The sequence below is a fragment of the Lissotriton vulgaris genome, chromosome 5 (assembly GCF_964263255.1).
Source record: "Lissotriton vulgaris chromosome 5, aLisVul1.2, whole genome shotgun sequence".
Lineage (NCBI taxonomy): Eukaryota > Metazoa > Chordata > Amphibia > Caudata > Salamandridae > Lissotriton > Lissotriton vulgaris.
Window position 1 is genome coordinate 403226656 of NC_141693.1, and position 21837 is coordinate 403248492.

Consider the following 21837-nt stretch of genomic DNA (forward strand, 5'->3'; position numbering starts at 1 on the left):
CTGGCCATTTGCAATCACTGTCTTCTATATGTTTGTTACTTGCTGAGAAAGACAGCGAAAGAGTAAAGTGAAGGTAGCAGTGTCACTTCAAACATGGTTTTCTAGTGTAACATCTAATAAAATGCAATGTGTATGTAAAGTGCCCACTCTTGGTGCGGCATATTTTGGTTACCTCTTCTCTGGGTGAGACAAAGCTTGTACCAGGGTTAAGTTTATGCATCATGCATGTTTGTGATTGTGTGAAAGGGAACCTTTGTATATTCCCTTTGAGTATATCTGAAATATGTGCAATTCTAAAAGGGCGCAGCTACCAATAGTGGTGCAGGAGCAGAGGCACAGTCTCGATTCTGCTGGTTATTCCTCATTTTCCAGTGCTTCACCCCGAGACTCCACCTTCTTATAGTCGTGAAACGCCATAGATCCATGGTGTTACCACAAGTCTTGCAATCCCCATTCGGCCAGCAAGCCTCTTTAATGGCAGATTCTGGATTATCAGGGACCTTGGATTGAGGCTTTAAGTGTCACATGCATGGGCTAGGCTAGGACTGTATGTAAGGTGAGAGGAGGGACAGGACATAATTCACACCAACATAGCAAAATGGAGCCAGATTAAGGCACAGGGAGCTTTACAGAAAATGTCTGTGCATAGTCTTGAAAAATGGTGAGTGTTTTGGAGGCCAACGGCTGCAGCTTCTGCCATGTCGGGGAAAATATTTTGTTGCTGTTCTGTACAAAGTTTAATGGTTGTTCAGAGTTTCCCGTTTGGGGTCAAGGCAGACCCCGATCTCATTGGTTGTGTTACATGAACGCAGTAGTATCAAACTCGTATAGAGCTCCAGTGGTAAAGTAATATCTCGAAAGTTTAGAGCGATTAGAGAACTCAGTAAGTAGCCGAATGACGACAAATGGAAGAGCTTAATAAGGCTAAACTGTTTAAGGGTGGGAACAAACATTAAAGAAGCTCTCTACCGTTAACACTGCATATATTGAACGTTGACTGCTCACACAAATGCTGGAGAGTGTGTGCAGACAAGAGTAGCTAAGCATACCAAGTTGAAGAGTTAATGGGAAGATGCTCCTGAAAAAAGGAAAGCAAAAGTATATGGGAAATCTAAAGCGGAGCTGGAGAGTGAGAGCGCACGCACAAGCTGCCTGTGGGAGGGAGGCTGATTACCTGATATGGGTCACTCGAGTGCATTCAAATATATGCGGAGATAAGCGACGGTCGCACAGAAGTATAATTGTGGCGAAGGCACACTATTAAGAGGAGGAAGGGAAAAGAGCCAAGCTATAGGTCGGTCAATAAGGCACTTATGTTTAAGAGATGACAACCAACATAATCACGTGAAACACTAAGGGAGAAGAATCGTGCCACGTTTTACCTGATATGTTTGTACCGCTGGCCGGCCGTGGGCAGTGAATAATTAGGGGAGGAGAAATGCCTGAGGCCGAGCGAGAGCATCCTGGGGAAAGCTTCAGAAGCCTGTGGGAGGGAGGCTGATTGCTTTGGATGTGATGTAATTAGGGGGGAGGAGAAGTCGCGCTGGGGTGAATGCCTGAGGCCAAGCTGCCCGTGGGAGCGAGGCTGATGGCTGTGATGTGGACGCGCGTCGTGAACTAGCCTCTTGTTGCCTGTGGGAGGGAGGCTAATAGCTTTGATGTGGACGCGCATCGTGAACTGTCGGAATTCCGCTTCGGAAATCCGCTGGTTTAGCCTCTGGTTTAGCCACAATAGGTCTCTCTGCGAGACCTAAAAAGGAAGAAGAGACCTGGGAAAGTTGAAGGACATTAGGCAATCTGAAGTTTGAAGACAGTCAGGTTTTCATGCATGTTTTTTAGAAATATTGTGAAGGCTTTTTGAGATAGCTTTCAAACCTATAGAAAGAAACAAAATTGTCTGCATGCAGACACTAAAATCTGGTGAACTGTCTGCACCTAGTTTACTGCTAGATCACCACTTAAGTCAGGACAGCTGATCTGCTCAGAGGTTGAAAATGTAAGATCATGACTGACCGCATACTTAAGGAAATTTCAAGACATTTAGGCTGCGCTGTAAGGAAGCAGGAACTATATATATATATATATATATATATATATATATATATATATATATATATATATATATATATATAGATATATATCCAACACGTGACTCCTCTGATCTCTCGGTGTCTCAGCAATCACGCAGCACACCAGCAAACAGGAAGGAGACGGACCACAGCACATCAGCAGAGTTGTTTTTATTGAACAACAGAAAGCAGCTACGCGTTTCTGGCAAGTTGTGCCCTTGTTAACGCTGCCATATATATATATATATATATACACACACACACACACACAAATATATGTCTGTTTGTCCTTTATGCATTACTACACCATTCATCTGATCGGAATTAAACTTTGGGAAGTTGTTGAGTACACTCCTGCAAAGGTTTCTGGCAAAAAAATAAAATAATGAAAATTGTTAAATATTGGCCCCCCCGGCACCCTCAATCTTTCCAATACTGAACGTTGCGACTCGCTTTTGCAATGACCATCAACAAAGCACAAGGACAATTGCTGCAAGTGTGTAGACTAGATTTGGAGAATCCATGCTTCTCACATGGACAACTGTATGTGGCCAGGTCACGGGGCGGAAAACCTTCTGAATAATCTTTCGAATACTGAAATAGACAGCGAATTTGCGAGCATCGTCGACAGTTATAACCCCCAAACGGAAATCGATTGGTCAATCTACATCCGAAGCACGAAAGAAAAAGGCATTACGGGCTTCAGAAACAGACAGCAAGATTAGAAACTGTTCGAATACAAACTCCTCAAGCCCGTAATTCTCAAACAAACGAGCAAGGAGAATCCAGATTGGAAGCCCATCGAGTACGCTCTGCTCAAGCCCGTTCTTCTCAAACGAACAAGCAACGAGAATCAAGATTGGAAACAGATCGATTACGCACTGCTCAAGCCCGCTTGAATGAAACAGGAGAGCAACCAGAATCAAGATTGGAAGCCTATCGGGGACGCACTGCTCAAGCCACACTTAGAAATGTTTTCCATATTAAAATGAATACGTTTCAATGACAATGTAAATTGAATGTTATCATAACGAGTTTTCCATGAATTTCCTTTAAGAGATCGCAGCAACGTGGGACGGTAAGCTAGTGCTCATATAAACATGATTATATACAGGGTAAAGAATGAGACATCGAAAATGAGATTCTGCAAATGCTGGAGTGGAGGTTTTTATGTTCACTCTTAAGATGTAAATATAGTATATATAAGATGGAGGTGAGGACCGCTTCTCCAGACAGTGGAAGAGCGTTTCCTACATCCCTATGGCTTACGACCAGACACTGAAGTGAGAAATCATGGAGAGAGTGCTCCCATTGGAAAGTGAATGGGGCTCATGTTAGAAAGGGGCTCATGTTAGGAAGGGGCCCCTGGTTACCTTTTTTTCCCTAGCAGTGCAGGTGTGGTAATTGGTACGTCCCAGGAGTAGGCCTGTTTCTATCGTTCAGATGAAAGCGTGTCTAGGCAGGGCCTTTTCTTCCCGGTTTTTGATTTTTGCTGCAGGAAGGCTCAGTGGCAGCTAGGTGCAAGATCTAGTGCTTCATTGTGCCAGTGTTGTGGGTACGCTAGATGTGATACGGCCCCAGTGCTGCCTGCCCTGAAATACACTATTTTACATAAGTTTTCCAATACAGACTTTGTTTGCCTTCACCCTGTAATGATCACGTGAGGGAAAGGGGCGGCTCATCTCCGGCGTCATGTAGTTTCAATTATTACAGAATATGAATTGGTATTCAGAGCTTCCGATTGAAAGCCCCCATTATGTTTTTTTTTTTTAACGCACAAATATTCAATCAGGTTAAAGACCATCACCATACGTCTGAAAATACTCAACCACTTTCAAACACTGACAATTCTTTTGCAACTTTATGAAATTGTGCTTTTTTCTGCTTAAACAGAAGTCGCCTATTCGCCTCTACCCCCACCCTCCCTTCCAAAGCAGGCACGTATTTTTCCGAAACGTTTTAATGGGAAAAGATGAATATATTTCGAACACACTCATCTTTCCCTACCATCGATTCAGCAGGGCACATCTATTGCACGTCCCACCATGGAAACGTATCTGCTGTGCACTGTTAAACGCAAACACGCCTGGGTGCACCTTTATGCCTTTAGATGCATCAACTTTGGAAATATGAGAAGCTCAGCTGGTCCCGCTCCTGGAATTAAAACAGGCTCTCAGTAGGGACAGACCGATATTAGCAGCAAGTACTAAGTGAGCTATTGTACAGGACAGAGGCAACGACTGACCACTGTGTGTAAACCGCAGTCCACAGATTAAAATGACAGCAGTGCAGAGGCTGTCTTAAGGAAACATTGCTCAGTCCATTAAATGCTCATTGCTGACATCCGCCTTGCCCTGCCACTCGTGCGTTAGAATTTCGTCATTCCGAGGTCAATACACAGTCGCCTCAGATTGGGTACGGGTGAATAAATATTGCTTGCAGTTCTTAGGAAAAGCAATAGCGCGGGATAAGGGGTATTTTAATAGATCTATTTCAGTATTTACTTAACGGTAAAACACGACTTGAGATTAATTAAAACAGCCAAAGCTTAATATATACACAGAGGAAACATCTAGTACTAATAACACAATCTAAAATACGAGCAAATCACCAGTTGTTACCACTTCATCTTTTTACATAAACATTCTAAAAATGTAACTATTTAACAGCTTTTATTTGATAATCCCTGTAATTAAACTAGCGCGGCCCGTCATGGGACGTTAACGGCGCTTTACAGGGCAGACAGAAGGTGTGCACACGGGGACTCCCTTTACTGGCGGCGAAAAAAAAGTAACCACAGTATTACACCACTAGTAAACCATCCAATCCCCGCGTGCACATCTTCTGTCTCCCCGCATGCACGCTTTGTAATTGTATCGATTCCAAAAGGCCCTTGTCATGGCGAGAGCAGTGCATGCGCGCTGCTAACGCCAGACGGACCCTAAAAAAGGGTGACTCCATACCACGTTTGGAGTGGCAGAAGTGAGAATGCAAATGCTACTTACCAGTATGCATCTGTTCTTGGCATGTAGGGCTGCTGACATTCATATCTGTGCATAGACCGCCACCTAGTGTTGGGTCCGGATGATTGCACATTGTTGTCCTGGAAGAGTCTTCGAAGTATCACGAGATAGGTGGCTCCTCCCCTGGACTACAGTGCGCATGGGCATCGCCTCCATCCCCAGATTGTTTTTAGCCATTGGCAGAGATGGAGTGAAGAATGTGAGTGATGACCATGCTATGAGCATATGTATGTATATGAATGAATTCTGCAGCTGCTACAGGCGCCGGGGAGGAGGGTGGGCGATATGAATGTCAGCAGCCCTACATGCCAAGAACAGATGCATACTGGTAAGTAGCATTTGCAGTTCGAGGCATGTGGGCTGCTGAATTCATATCTGTGCATAGAATACATAGCAGTCCCTCCATTAACGGCGGCCGCCCGTGCCAGCTGCAGCAGTCTGAAAAAGCGTTTTTAGAACAGCCTGACCAACAGCTGCCTGCTGTTTGGAATGCACGTCTACACAGTAGTGCTTAGTGAAAGTATGTGTGGTAGACCATGTGGCTGCTCTACAGATATCTTCTAAGGGAATGTTACCTAGGAAAGCCATAGAGGCCCCTAACTTCCTAGTGGAGTGGGCCCTTGGTGGGATAGTGAGAGTGCGCTTAGCTTTAGCGTAGCAGATCTGAATGCACTTTACTATCCATCTAGCAATCCCCGCCTTGGAGATAGCGTTTCCCTTGTGTTGTGTGGCAAAAGCAACAAAAAGCTGTTTGGTTTTGCGGAAATCTTTAGTCCTGTCCACATAGTACATCAAGGCCCTTTTCACATCAAGGGTGTGGAGCATGCGCTCTGCCAGCGTCTCTGGGTTTTGGAAAAACACCGGCAATTCAATTGTTTGGTTAATGTGGAATTGTGAGACTACTTTGGGTAAGAATTTAGGGTTAGTGCGGAGCACCACCCTGTTAGCATGTACTTGAAAAAAGGTTCCTGGATGGTGAGTGCCTGCAACTCACTAACCCTCCGTAGCGATGTAATTGCTACTAAGAAAGCCACCTTCCAAGTCAAAAACTGAAGCTCACAAGAGTGCAGTGGCTCAAAAGGGGGACCCATCAGCCTTGTAAGAACCACGTTGAGGTTCCATTCTGGAGCTGGTGGAGTCCTCGGTGGAATGACCCTTTTGAGTCCCTCCAGAAAGGCCTTGATAGCAGGGACCTTAAAGAGTGACAGGTGCTGCCTGTTTTGGAGGTATGCTGCCATAGCAGACAGGTAAATGCGGATGGAAGAGTACGCTAGATTACATCGATACAGGTGAAAAAGGTAACAGATGATGTTTTGAATGGAAGCATCTAGCGGGTCAATGTTGTGGCTCCCACAGTAGATGACAAACCTCTTCCATTTAGCCGCATAACAAGCTCTAGTTGTGGGCTTCCTTGCCTCCCGAATGATGTCCATGCAATCGGGAGGGAGATTGAGGTAGCCAAACTATAGGACTTCAGGAGCCAGATCGCCAGGTTGAGCTGTTGCGGATCTGGGTGCTGAATGTCGCCATGGCTCTGCGTCAGAAGGCTGGGAGTGAGATGAAGCCTTTGATGCGGTACCACGGAGAGTTCCAGAAACGTGGTGTACCATGGTTGGCGAGCCCACGTTGGAGCAACCAGGATGAGCATCATCGAGTGTTGCCTGAGCTTGCGTGCCACCAGCGGTATCAGAGGTGCTGGGGGAAAAGCGTACGCAAATCTGCCTGACCAGTTCATCCACATCGCATTGCCCTGTGATTGGGGGTGTGGGAACCTGGCGGCGAAGCTTTGGCATTTTGCGTTCTCCTTTGTGGCGAATAGGTCTATCTCTGGATGACCCCACATTTGGAAGTACGGTTGGAGTACCGATGGATGTATCTCCCACTCGTGCATCTGATGGCTGTGCCTGCTGAGGAGGTCCGCCATCTGATTGTCCTTGCCCGGGAGGTGCTCTGCCATGAGGAAGATGTTCCTCTGAATGGCCCACTTCCACATGCTCTGAGCCAGATGAGACAGCTGTGGAGAGTGTGTGCCCCCCTGCTTCTGGATGTAGTACATGGCCGTCATGTTGTCCGTCCGGATCAACACGACCTTGTTGCACAGATGTACTTTGAACGCCTTTAAGGCCATGAAGATTGCCATCAGTTCCAACACATTGATGTGCATCCTCCTCTGCTGTAGTGTCCATAGTCCCTGCACAGTGTAATGGAGTACATGCGCTCCCCATCCCTGGAGAGAGGCGTCCGTCGTCAGGATAATCTGTGGGACAGGCTCTTGGAATGGTCGGCCTTTGCAAAGGTTTTGTGGATTCCACCAATGCAGAGAGTTGTATGCCCGACCGCTCACCAACACTAGGTCTGTCAGTTGCCCATGAGCCTGAGTCCACTGACGTGCTAAGCACTCCTGAAGCGGACGCATATGTAGTCTCGCGTGCGGGACAATGGAGATGCAGGAGGCCATCATGCCCATCAACTGCATGAACACCTTCGCTGGAAGCGAGTGTTGGGGTCTGAACCGTTGGATCAGCGCCTGGATACTGGCGATTCTCACTGAATTTGGCTGCGCAGTGGCCGCCAGAGTGTTGATCGTCGCGCCCAGATACTGTCGCACGTGGGCGGGCTGGAGATGGGACTTGGGGTAGTTCAGTGAGAAGCCCAGATCGTGCAGGAGATGAATGGTGCGTGACACATGGTCTGCGCACTGTCGCTCTGTTCTTGCCTGAATGAGCCAGTCGTCCAGGTAAGGATAGACGTGGACGTTTTGGCGACGGGATGCGCCGCCACAGTCGCTAGGCACTTCGTAAATACCCTTGGTGCCGTGGTGACCCCGAACGGCAGGACCTTGAACTGGTAATGCTGGTCCAAGAGCGTGAATCTGAGATACTTTTTGTGGGAAGGATGTAGGGGGATATGAAAATAGGCATCCTTCAGATCCAGTGTAGCCAGAAAATCCCCCTGCTGAAGCAGGGGAAGCACTTGCTGCAACGTGAGCATATGGAAGTGCTCCGAGAGTATGTACCAGTTTAGGGGCCTGAGGTCCAGGATAGGCCTGAGGGATCCGTCCTTCTTGGGAATCAGGAAATAGAGGGAGTAAACCCCTGTTCCCCGCTCTCGCAATGGAACGAGCTCTATTGCCCCTTTTTGCAGCATAACTAGAACTTCCTGCTGCAATAAGGTCAAATGCTCGCCTGACATAGGACGGTTTCTTGGGGGTATGTCTGGCGGGATGGAAGTAAGCTCTAGACAGTACCCGTACTGGATAAGTGACCTCACCCACCTGTCCGTGGTGATGTTCTTCCACGCCGGCAGGAACTGCTGAAGTCTCCCCCCAACCGGTGTTGCATGGTTGGGGGGCAGTGACAAGACGTCACTGCTTGTTGGCGGTGGTGGACCTGGAGCCATTGTTTCCACGTCCCCTGCCTTTGGTATTATTGCCTCTGTAACCGCCTCTACCCTTGTTGTTATACGAGGGCTGGGTGTTACCCTTGTAGTATTGTGCGGACTGGGATGCCTGTCCCCGGGAGGTGCCTTTTGAATTTGAACGGCGAAAGGAACCACCCCGAAACTGCTGACTTTGTAAAGCCCCCATCGACTTTGCAGTTTCGGTATCCTTTTTCATTTTTTCTAGAGAGGCATCCACCTCAGGTCCAAACAGATGGTCAGGGTTAACTGTTTGCCCTAAAATAGTGGTTTGGATGTCGGGCTTGAACCCCGAAATACGAAGCCAGGCATGACGTCTAAGTAACACACTTGTATTGATGGCTCTAGAGGCTGTGTCCGCCACGTCTAGAGCACATTTGATGGATGCGTTTGTAATGAGTTTACCCTCCTGAATGAGCATCTCTCCTGCCTCCTTGTATTGGTCAGGCAAGTGTTGCAGAATGGCCTCTAATGTGTCATAATGGGCCCTATCATAACGTGCAAGCAGGGCTTGGGTGTTAGATATTCTCCAGATGTTAGCTGCCTGTGCAGCAATACGTTTGCCCGAGGCCTCAAAGATCTTGGACTCTTTGTCTGGGGGAGGAGCGTCACCAGTAGTTTGAGAATTCGCCCTTTTCCGAGCGTTGGAAACAACCAGGGAGTCCAATGGAAAGTGTCCCTTGATATAGGTGGGATCCGTGGGTGCCGCCTTATATTTCCTGTCGATGCGAGGGTTGACCACCCGCGCCCGGGTGGGCTCTCTGAAGACCTCCGGTGCATGCTTAAGCACCCCCTTAAGCATCGGTAGCGTTTTGACCTGCTTTTCGGCTACCGAGAAGGTGTCGAATAAGAAGTCCGCATCCACGGGGTCTGAGTGCAGCTCGACGTCGTGGTTCGCAGCGGCTCTCTCAATTAAAGCATTGAAGGCCGCCGAGTCCTCTGTCGGGGACGTCTTGGCGGTGAAAAGTTGAGTGTCCTGACCCGACTGCGGGTCATCTGGGTCGCCTCCCCCGGCCCAGGGCACATGCTCCTCCTCCGGATCCGAGTACGCAGGATAGGTGTACTCGGCATCTTCCTCGTCCGCATCGGCCACGGGGGAATGCGTCGGCGAGTGTTCCAAGGCCTGTGGGGACACAGGTTCCACCAGAGCTGAAGAGTCCGCAGAGTACCTTTTATTCTTGAGCGGGATTTTAAAAGGTTCCAACGCCGGCTCCGACGTGATCTTTCGTTTGAGGAGCGACAGTTTCCCGGTGTTGGCGTCGATAATGACCTCACGACGCTCTTCTACCGCAAGCGGCTGGAGCCGAAGCTTTGATACTACCAAGGAAGCTTTCGGCGTTAACACCTCCCCTGAATGTCCGCCCTGTTTCGGCGCGAAGGCCTTCGGCACCGACTTGGGTGGAAGGACGAAACGAATAGGCGGTTTCTCTTTAGTAGGCTTAGGCGTGAGCGTAGGCACTACAGTGTCCTGAGTGGGAACCACCGTGGTCTTTCGGATCCGCTGTAAGGATTCCTCCACTTTCTTTGTAAGGGTTGCCGAGGGTTGCACCTGCTCGAGCGACCCCTCGTCTTCGAGAGCCTGATCGCCGGTAGGCTTCTTCTTCGGGGCCGACGCCCCATGCCTAGGCGCGTCGTCGCCCTGACGCTTCTTCGAAACCGTCTTCGGGTCCCCGACCCCTTTCGGTGCCGACGCGGTAGCGTCGGAGACCTTCGCCTTTGGCGTCGACCCCGAGGGCTTCGGGTCGGCCATCTTGGCGCGGCTCTTGGAGTCGGCCATTTTGGATTTCTTGGAAGTCGACGCCTCCAGAACCTTCTTCACCAACGCAACTTTCAGTTTCGGTTTCGCATCCGAGGGTGCGTGACCAGTTGGTTTCACTTTTGTTTTCTTCAACAGAAGAGATGGCTTAGAAATGTCCGTGACCGGGCCCGGAGGCGGGGACGTAGGACTGATAGGCAGATCTTGGGTTAGGCCTGAAGGCGATCCCTCGACCTGGGCCGTATGAAGGGGAATAGCCCCTGAGTCCGACTGGGGATGCTCGCCCTCTGAGCTATCTCCCATCGTGGCACAAGCCTGATCGTCGTCCCCTACCTCGTCGGAGACTTCGTCAAGGTCCGCGTCACCCGCGTCGTAGTTTTCCTCATCGGACGCGGGGCCAGAGTCCGACTCCCGCACGTCGTCTTCTCCCTCGGCAGATTCCTGGAAAATGTCATCTGGTGGGGGCGCCGAAGCCGATAATTGAGCCTGGAGCCGATTGGCCCGGCGAATCTTCAAAGTCTTCTTGCTTCGGAACTTCGAACACGCCATGCAGGTGTCTTCGCGGTGATCCGGCGATAAGCAGGTATTGCACACAGGGTGCACGTCGAGGTGCGAATATTTGGAGTGACACAGCGGACACTTTTTGAATGGAGTCCGCTCCATAGCAAAAGTTGTAGTGTAGGCCCGTCCGCGCCGAAGGCACGTGGAAGGGCAGCAAGAGATAGGAGCTGAGAGTCAGAAAGAAACCCGTACGCAACTATACCGACGCCCAGCCTAAAGACCTTTTGGTCTCAAGTAGAAGTTGAACAACTATCGGTTCCGACAGAGGGAACCGAAACACATCCGAACCCAATGGCGGAAAAAAACAATCTGGGGATGGAGGCGATGCCCATGCGCACTGTAGTCCAGGGGAGGAGCCACCTATCTCGTGATACTTCGAAGACTCTTCCAGGACAACAATGTGCAATCATCCGGACCCAACACTAGGTGGCGGTCTATGCACAGATATGAATTCAGCAGCCCACATGCCTCGAACCTGTAGAGTTCTCTCCCGCATAAGACAGGAGGATTATCATCGGAGGTAAACAGACGTGGTTGCTGCAGAAGATGCATTAGAGTGCAAAAGCGGTCTAGACCAAAGCAGATTCACCTAGAGCACCACAGGCTGTCCATTTTGTGGATAACTCTGAATCAGATCTGTCTGGATAAAAGAAAACAGTCCCGGTCTAGCCTGTAGCAAGGCTGTCCCTTGGGCAACCAGAACATCTCTTTATCCAAATGAACTAATCACATTTGTAATTTTATTGAGTCCCAGGCAGATATACAGGATGGCCTGAAGCCTCAAATGTGGAATATAGGAATTCTTGGATAATCTCACTGGTATGACTAGTCACGGATCAGTGTGAACCATAATTTGTGGACAAACGGGCAGAACAGCTATCTCACTGAATAGTTGGGTGTATGCTTTTACTGTTAAAAGATATGCACCAAAGACTGGTGGTCAGGATGAACTTTGACTGCTGTTCTTACAAATTATCACAGTGGCTCAACTTGTTAATCTTCTGAAACCACCATGCTATTAACACTCTTGTTGGTCAGTTAATAACCCAATGATTAGTTTACGCCTGTACTCATTGCCAAGAGAGGAAAAGGTTCAAAAGGAATGAGTCCAAACATTTCTTGCACTTTCAAAACAGGACCTTTAAAATTCATGTGCTGAAAATCAAGCACAATCATCTAGTCATTTCTCTGTAAGCTAACAGTACTACTGTCAGAATCTTAAAAGTTGAGCAGAAGAGAAACTGAAAGGGCTTCCTCAACTGGAAAGGAGGGGAGTTGGAGGTCTGGTTGGTATTAATTAGATGACTTTCGGTTATTTGGTTGGAGTACTGAAGGACCTTGTCAGCTGTGGAATTTAAGACATTCTAGCACTCAGTGCTCATGGTCCTGGTAGCACTATTGCAGAGGCCACTGGACAGTACCAGTTTCTAACTTGCCAAGTTTGAGCACAATCATACTCTGGTGTATATACAGAAGTAACAGGTTATAGTGGTCAAACCTAGGTCAGAGGAGCAGACCATTGTTCATCACAATGACTTGAGCACTGGCCTGCTGCAAGTAGAGACTACCGGACCAGAACACCTATTTCCGATTCATCTTAAGACACTTACCCACCTTGCCCATGTTTAAGAAAAGTGATTTGTCATTTAAAGTAGGTGCCCTCACCTGAAGTGGGCTGGAAAGATAGATGGTAGAGTAATGTGCCTTGGTACGGCGGGCCTCCTAACCTAGGGAGACCATGTACCATGCAGATGAAAGAACAGTATTTTATGTGGATAGGTCAGTGGATTACTGCTTTTGTACTAGAGATCCTTTTTATTTGCAACTCAAAAGTTAGAATCCTAATAAAGCACAGTGACCTATGAACTGTCAAAGAGCTTTAAAGCTAACTGCATGGCATACCTTATAACGTTATGTTTTTTTAGTGTCTTACATTATCTTAACGTTGCTAAAAGTGTTGGGATAGAAATACATTCTTATTACAAAAGGCAACCCCAACCACTGTGGTAGGTTTTAAATCTGGCGTTTGTGCTTCTGCAGACCAAACAAAAAAAGATTGAGAGAAATAGCAGGAAAGAAAAATGGTGGAAAGAGAGACTAGGGGTAGGACTGGCTACACATTCAGTTCTCTCAAGAACAACTGGTTCAGAAATGTAGGGCAGATTTAAAAAAAAAACACACAAAGAAGTTAAAGAGCACAGGAATGATGGTATGCCATATATGTACATGCAAGTACACCAAACTGAAACAAACTTCGAGATTTAAACCGCTAGAGTAGACTGCTGCTAGTACTCCAACTAGATGGCAGCACAACCCAGAGGCTGAGAATATGAAAGGACGACATTAACCCCATGGCAGCTGGGGCAATTCCACCACGGTGCGGGGGGTCCGCGGCCCAGCTGTGCTCATGACGAGCTCAGCTCGTCATGACTCACAGTGAACCTGTGCTCATGACGAGCTAAACTAGTCAGACCCGCCCACTCATTATTTCTCCCGCAAGGGAGGGAAATTAGCCGCGTGTGGGCGGGCCGTGGCCGTTAGGACAAGCTCAGCTCGTCATAAGCACAACTCCACTGTGACTCATGACGAGCTGAGCTCGTCATGAGCATGGGAGGGTTTATAGAACTTGCACTTTCCAAGAACACTAGATGACAGAAGTATACACTGCAAGTAAATCAACAATTAATTCTTGTAAACAATATTTTTCAGGTATTTTAATCTCATCTGTCAATGCGAAGATCTAGTCATTTAACAATACTTACTGCGATGGCATGAGAGGGACCCATGTGTTGCACGTGAAGACCTGGCGAGTTGTAGTAAGACATTCCAGCTCTAGGTAGTGATGTTGGAGGAGTAAAACCAACATTGTGACTTGGATAAGGTAAACCTACAATGTTAAAAGCAATACAAATCAATAAACAGCACCACTATTTGCTATTTTCACATAATAACTATTCCAATTTAATCTTTGAATTTATATTGCTGAAGTTAAAAAATAAGTGTGCCAATTTATCAGATCCAAGAAAGCTTCATACTTTGAGCCAAAACAAAACTTCCCAGTAATTTTTATTATTAAAAAAAGTTATCAACTGATGGCAAAAAGCTTTTGCTTTAGATTCTGGTTTTGAAATATTCCCAGAAGATAAAATTGGGTCATGTGGCAGCAAATATACCGTATACAAATGGACCATAATCCATTACCTGGGAAATAAATCTGCTAAGCATCCAAGACATTACATGCTTTTCTTGGCTTCACTTCAAGATGTCCTACTCCCCTTTACCTAGCCCATACAGGAAGGTTACCATTTTACCTCAGACTGTCTTAAAAGCGGACAATCTGGTATACACAAGCACCTATCGGAAATATTGTAAAGTTGGCAAAATGGCTCAATTTAGGAAATATATACACTGCAGACATCTGAGTTATTACTGTTTCAAATGTGTTTAGTGATAACACCCTAGGGATATTGTAGGGTTTGAGCATCATTAAACAATTCATTTTATTACTGCTGATAGTTACCTCTAATCGACGATATTTCATTTCCCACTTTTTTATTGAATCTTAAGGCAGAACCTGTCCCTGTAGTCCGACCCAAAAATGCTTAAATGCAAATGATGAATTACCATAGTACTGAACAATTAAGGTATATATTCAAGACACAAATTGTTGGACAGGCCTCGTGGCATGCCCGACCCCTCCTCGCATGGCGGGTCCCGGACTACTGCTACCCCTGTTCCCCGGACAAGAACCACACATGCAGCCCGCTGGGCCAACCCCCAGCTCTTCCCCGACGGAACCCAGATTCGTAACCACAACCTTCTCGGCTAGCCCGGGCCCTGTGCGGAACCACCGTTCCCGGCCCAGCCGCCATTTTGGACCCTCCACGGCCAGGCCTCGTGGCCTCGGGTCAACCTCCGCCTCAGGCCCAGCCAGGCCCCGACATCGAGGCACCACCATCCACCCTGGGGGTAAAGAGACCACTTGGCGAGTCAATGGAAGAAGGAGTGTCGATGGCTCCCCTCCGCCTGGTTTCGATCGCCCCCAGCCTCCCTGGGCGCTGGCTCCACCCCCCTGCTGGGTGTCTGGACTCCCTCATCTCGGACCCCCCGACCTCCAAGTGCGAGGGTCCGGACATCAAAGGTCGCCAGACCTATAACTGGGGTAGCTCCAGAGCAGGAAGGCAGTTGTATCCTGGAGTCGAGAGACACCTAGACAAACTCATCCTTGGAGGCCTGCTGGCGCTGCCGCGGCTCCTCTTCGTGAACCATCTTTGAAGGCCTGCTGGCGCTGCCGCGGCTCATCCTCGTGAACTATCCTTGAAGGCCTGCTGGCGCTGCCGCGGCTCCTCTTCGTGAACCATCCTTGAAGGCCTGCTGGCACTGCCGCGGCTCATCCACGTGAACCATCCTTGAAGGCCTGCTGGCGCTGCCGCGGCTCATCTTAGTAAACCATCTTTGAAGGCCTGCTGGCGCTGCCGCGGCCCCTACTTGCGAACTCTCCAGCTCGAGGATTGAGAGCTATACACCAGCTACCCCTGTACCGGACCGGTACCGAGACTGTCCCGCTACCCCCTTTCCCCCCAGAGACTAGAATTGAAGGGATCACCGTATCCTGGTCCTGCTGTATCGTCAAGTTTAACCTGCTTAAGAATACTGATAAAAGTGTACAGAACCTATCTTTGTGTGGCGTCCATCTGTAGGGGGTAGTTGCTCATCCGTACGATCTAAGGAGAGGGCCCTCGCCACGAGGCCTTTCCCCCTTGCTCGGCCGACCCTCCGGGTCCCCGTCTAACATTGGTGGCCAGCGGCGCGATCCGAGCCGACGCATAATCGTACGGAGAGTAACTCGCCCCACTACACACCGCAACAATGTCGACGAAAGAGACCGGAACAACCGCAAAATTCCAGATGGAACGGCTGGAAGAATACAGCCACAAGGAATTGAAACAATTCTGCATAGACTTGGGCATCGCTACCACGGGACTGAGCACCAAAGACGACATCAAGCACGCCTTGGAGTCTTGGGTGGAGACGGGAGCGTCCCCACCCCAAAACGAAAGCATCGAGACCACAGAAACAATTGCAACCCCCGAAGAAGAAAGAAGAGCGGGCCTCTCTTCCGAGGAGGCCCGAGAACGGGAGAGGAGCCGGCTCCACGAATTGGAACTGGCTCGACTCCGCTTAGATGGGGAACTGAAACTAGCGGAAAAAAAGATAGCCCTCGAACACTTACGGCTACGGGAAGAACGAGAAGAAAAAAAAAGCCAGAGGGAGCTGGAAGAGAAGAAACTAGCGTACGAACACGAGCGCAGTTTAAAAGAACTAGAAATTCGAAGACAAAACAAGGACCTCGGCGTCCCCGAGAACCAGAGCTCCGCTCCCCCTACGGACACCAAGGTCCACATTCCCAAAGACGTCGTCCGAGAGTACTACCAGAACGACGATATCCAGCAATGGTTCAAGGCCTACGAGGTAGCCATGATCTCCCACCGTATCCCGCGAAAAGACTGGGGAGCCGGGTTGTAGGGGAGATTCGTCAACGAAGGAAGAGATGCCCAGCTACAACTCCCTGACGCAGAGATGACCTCCTACGAGCACATGAAAGCCGCCCTTCTCACTCGCTATGGGCTCACCCCCGAGATGTACCGGCAGCGATTCCGAGACTGTAAAAGAATCCCCGGTACCACCTGGGTGGAATATGTGAACTATTTTAGCCAGGCCTTAGAGGGGTTGATCAAAGGCAGCCAGGTCACCACCTATGAGCAATTGGTCGATCTCATCGTGTGGGAACACCTCTCCAATAATTGTTTCGTGGAACTAAGGCAGCATCTCCTCGACAGCAAGCTGACCGAACCCCGGAAGCTAGCCATCGAAGCGGATCGATGGGAGAGCACCCGGGTCCCCCGGAATTGGCCGGGAGAACAAAACAGCCTCCCAGGGGTCCCACCGTCCGCGAGGGGGAGGAGGAGGCCAGGGTCGGGGCAGGGACACCGCCACGGTGCCCCCCGCTAGCATCCCCCCGTCTCCGGCCGGAAGAGGAAGCCCTCCGACGCGACCGGGATTCCGCTCCAACATTGTCTGCCACAAATGCCAGCGGCCCGGCCATTACGCCAATGACCCCAACTGTCTGAGAAACCAGTCCGTCCATGCCCCGGGTCCAATGAACCACCAGATCACCGCTGTCGCCCTCGGAGAAGAGCAAGGCGAAGAAGAAGCCGAAGATTGCGAACAATACCAGACAGAGTGGGAACCTGCCGCCATGTCCCTGGTATGTCTAGGAGAAAGGGACATGGTCCCGCGGGCCCCCATCCCAGCCAACACGCAGAAGTACAGCCAGTGGGTCACCATTAATGGACACCGGGCCGAAGCCCTCCGCGACACGGGGGCCAGTGTGACCGCAGTCCGTTGCCATCTGGTGACCCCCGATCAAATCTTGCCCAACGTACTTTGCCCAGTACGGTCTGCGGACAACTCCGAAAGCCTGTGCCAGATGGCCCGCGTCCCCTTCGAGGGGGGGGGGGGGGGGGGGGGGGGGGGGGGAGTGGGGGAGTGTCGGGCATGCTGAATGTGACCGTCCGAGACGATGCCCCCGTGGACTGCCTCCTGGGGAACGATCTCGAGAGCTCCCCCTGGGCAGCCGTCGAACGAAGAGAGCACCTGGAGAGACTTGGTCTTCCTGAATGGGTTTGTGCGACGACCCGATCCATGGCCGCCCGCGCCATCCCATCCACTGAAGAACCCGAGTGGCCCGAACCTCCACCGCCTGTCGTCACGGAAGAGACCACCCCTGAACCCGGTCAACCGGGGCCCGACAACGAAGAACCTGACCCACTCCGAGACCTCCCGGAGCTGGCCCAGTGGCGCGAAGAAGGTGGCCCACTCAGGAACAGTTCCACAAAGAACGTGTCCCTCCTTCGAGGGGCTCCGACAGCAAGCCATAGCCCAGAGCGCAGGGGATGCCTCGGGGGCCCACTGGATCTACTGGGACAATGAGCTCCTTTACAGTGAGCAGAAGATTGCCGAACTGGGGGCCGGCCGGGTGCTGGTGGTTCCCCTCCGATTCAGAGACATCCTCCTGAACCTGGCACACGATGTGCCTCTCGCCGGACACCTGGGGCAGGACAAGACTTACAGCCGCCTGGTGACCCATTTCTACTGGCCTAAGATGCGGAACGATGTGATAAACCACTGCCGGGCCTGCCCCACCTGCCAGGCCAGCGGGAAGAGCGGCCGGAAACTTAAAGTCCCCCTGCAACCCTTTCCCATCGTCACCACTCCCTTTGAGCGGGTGGGGATCGACATTGTGGGGCCCCTGGAGCCCCGGACAGCGCAAGGTCACCGGTTCATACTCGTCCTGGTGGACCATGCCACCCGCTATCCCGAGGCCATACCTCTCAAGACCGTGACAGTACCGTGGTGGGCCAAGCCCTGATGGGGATCTTCTCGCGGGTGGGCTTCCCCCGAGAGGTCCTCAGTGATCGGGGCACGAACTTCATCTCCAGATACATGAAGTCCCTATGACAACAGTGTGGGCTCACCTACAAATTTACAACCCCCTACCACCCGCAAGGAAACTGACTAGTGGAATGATTCAATCGCACCCTCAAGGGTATGATCATGGGCCTGGAAGAGCCCCTACGCCGCCAATGGGACGTGCTGCTACCCTGCCTCCTGTTTGCCTACCGGGAGGTCCCACAGAAGTCCCTGGGATTCAGCCCCTTCGAGCTCCTGTATGGGCACCCCGTCCGGGGTCCCCTCAGCCTGGTCAAGGAAGGGTGGGAGGTGACCCCCAAAAGGCTCCCCCCGATGTGTACAGGTACCTCTTGACCCTCCGGAAACAGACTCAGAGGTTCCGGGAACTCGCCAAGGCCAACCTCGAAGCCAGCCAAGAGGACATGAAACGCTGGTATGATCAAAACGCCTCGTCCATTGAGTTCGAGCCGGGACAACAGGTCTGGGTCATGTCCCCGGTCGAACCTTGCGCCCTCCAGGACAAATGGACCGGACCCTTCAAGGTGGTGGAACGCAAGGGCCCCGTCACCTACCTGGTGGACCTGGAGTCCCCCAGGAACCCCACCGGGTCCTCCATGCCAACAGACTTAAGCCGCACTTTGTGCGATCAGAACTTAGCCTCCTGATGGCTACCGACAGTGGGGCTGAAGAGGACTCCGAGCCCCTCCCCGACCTCCTGAAAACTCTAGCACAAGACGGCTCCGTAGAAGGGGTCAACCTCTCTTCCACCCTGACCCCAGCACAAAGCCACAGCTGCCAAGACTTGTTGCAACAATTCGCCGATCTATTCTCCCTCACGCCCGGGGTCACCCCCTGGTGCCTCCACGATGTCGACACCGGGGATAGTCCCCCTATCCGGCACAGGGCCTACAGAGTTCCCGATCGGGTACGCACCTGCATCCAATCAGAGGTCTCCAAGATGCTGGCCCTAGGAGTAATCGAGCCCTCCGACAGTCCCTGGGCCAGTCCGGTCGTGCTGGTCCCCAAGGCCACTGCCCCTGGCGTCACCCCAGAACTCAGATTTTGTGTGGACTACCGGGGTTTGAACGCCGTCACCCGAACAGACGCTCACCCCATCCCCCGAGCTGATGAATTGATCGACCGTCTGGGGGCCGCCTGCTATCTGAGCATCTTTGACCTGACCGCGGGCTATTGGCAGATCGGCCTCACCCCAGGCGCCCAGGAGCGATCCGCCTTCTCCACCCCGGATGGCCACTACCACTTCAAAGTGATGCCCTTCAGAATGAAAAACGCCCCCGCCACCTTCCAGAGGCTCGTGAACAAAGTATTGGCGGGGCTGGAGGAGTTCAGCGCCGCCTATCTGGACGATATTGCCGTGTACAGTCTCCACTGGGCAGAACACCTCCAACACCTCCGGGAGGTCTTGACCGCCCTCCGGCGGGCCGGACTAACAATCAAGGCCAGCAAGTGCCAAATCGGCCAAGGGTCCGTGACCTACCTGGGGCACCAGGTAGGAAGTGGCCAGGTGGCCCCTCTCCAACTCAAGATCGCAGCCATTCGGGCCTGGGAGCCCCCGGTCAACCAAACAGAAGTCCGAGCCTTCCTGGGGCTCACCGGATACTACCGGCGCTTCGTGAAGGACTATGGCAGCATTGTGGGGCCCCTCACAGAACTCACATCCAAGCAGAACCCCCCGAAAGTACACTGGACCCCTGAGTGTCAGGCCGCCTTTGAGAACCTCAAGTCCGCAATGTGCAACGCCCCAGTGCTCCAAGCCCCCGACTACAGCCGGGAATTTATAGTACAGACCGATGCCTCCGATCACGGCGTTGGGTCCGTTCTCTCCCAAATCAACACAGAGGGAGTTGACCAGCCAGTGGCCTTCATCAGCCGACGCTTGCTGGCCCGAGAACAGCGCTGGAGCACCATAGAGCGAGAGGCCTTCGCCGTGGTGTGGGCCCTCAAGAAGCTCCGCCCCCATCTCTTCGGTACCCACTTCCGGGTGCAAACAGACCACCGTCCTCTGCAATGGCTGATGCAGATGCGGGGAGAGAATCCGAAGCGGTTACATTGGTCCATCTCCCTGCAAGGGATGGACTTCACTGTGGAGCATCGCCCAGGCCAAGACCACGCCAACGCAGACGGCCTGTCCCGCTTCTTCCGCCTCGGCGAGGAGATTACTCAAGAGGATGGGTGACTCTCCCTGCCTTCAGCTGGGGGGGGGGGGGGGGGGGGGGGGGGGGGGGGGACGCATGTTGGACAGGCCTCGTGGCATGCCCGACCCCTCCCCGCATGGCGGGTCCCAGACTACTGCTACCCCTGTTCCCCGGACAAGAACCACACCTGCAGCCCTCCGGGTCAACCCCCAGCTCTTCACCAACGGAACCCAGACTCGTAACCACAACCTTCTCGGCTGGCCCGGGCCCTGTGCCGAACCACCGTTCCCGGCCCAGCCGCCATTTTGGACCCTCCACGGCCAGGCCTCGGGTCGACCTCCGCCTCAGGCCCAGCCAGGCCCCGACATCGAGGCACCACCATCCACCCAGGGGGTAAAGAGACCACTTGGCGAGTCAATGGAAGAAGGAGTGTCGATGGCTCCCTCCGCCTGGTTTCGATCGCCCCCAGCCTCCCTGGGCGATGGCTCCACCCCCCTGCTGGGTGTCTGGACTCCCTCATCCCGGACCCCCCCGACCTCCAAGTGCGAGGGTCCGGACATCAAAGGGCGCCAGACCTATAACTGGGGTAGCTCCAGAGCAGGAAGGCAGTTGTATCCTGGAGTTGAGACACCTAGACAAACTCATCCTTGGAGGCCTGCTGGCGCTGCCGCGGCTCCTCTTCGTGAACCATCCTTGAAGGCTGCTGGCGCTGCCGCGGCTCATCCTCGTGAACCATCCTTGAAGGCCTGCTGGCGCTGCCGCGGCTCATCTTCGTAAACTATCTTTGAAGGCCTGCTGGCGCTGCAGCGGCCCCTACTTGCGAACCCTCCAGCTCGAGGATTGAGAGCTATACACCAGCTACCCCTGTACCGGACCGGTACCGAGACTGTCCCGCTACCCCCTTTCTCCTAGAGACTAGAATTGAAGGGATCACCGTATCCTGGTCCTGCTGTATCGTCAAGTTTAACCTGCTTAAGAATACCGATAAAAGTGTACAGAACTATCTTTGTATGGCGTCCATCTGTGGGGGGGGTAGTTGCTCGTCCGTACGATCCAAGGAGAGGGCCCTCGCCAGGAGGCCTCTCCCCCTTGCTAGGCCGACCCTCAGGGTCCCCGTCTAACACAAATATAATGTTTTGTTTACATATGAAAGAGGGAGAAACATCCCACGCACTCTCCAAGTCTCAGATAGCAGTGCCTAGATAATCGCAGTAGACAATGGGCTCTGTATATACTATACCAAAGTAAGTTACAGGGTGCACTCAGTCCAGGGGATCCCCAGAGGCTTTACAGATGCTAAAGTAGATAATAATGCTCTCTTTCGTGGTAGTGTGGGCTATGTTAATCATTTGTTGTACACACAAAGGCAAAAAATTATTACA

At 51.6% G+C, this 21837-nt stretch overlaps 1 protein-coding gene across 2 annotated transcripts in view; it reads right to left on the reverse strand.

The window, feature by feature from the left end:
* The window catches only part of CCDC6 (coiled-coil domain containing 6), a 403678-nt gene that overhangs the window by 59778 nt on the left and 322063 nt on the right, over positions 1-21837 (reverse strand). For both annotated transcript variants that reach the window (XM_086921755.1, XM_086921754.1), the window contains exon 8: positions 13589-13713. In XM_086921755.1, coding sequence (XP_086777881.1) covers positions 13589-13713 — 125 coding nt within the window. The remainder of the gene's footprint in view (positions 1-13588; positions 13714-21837) is intronic.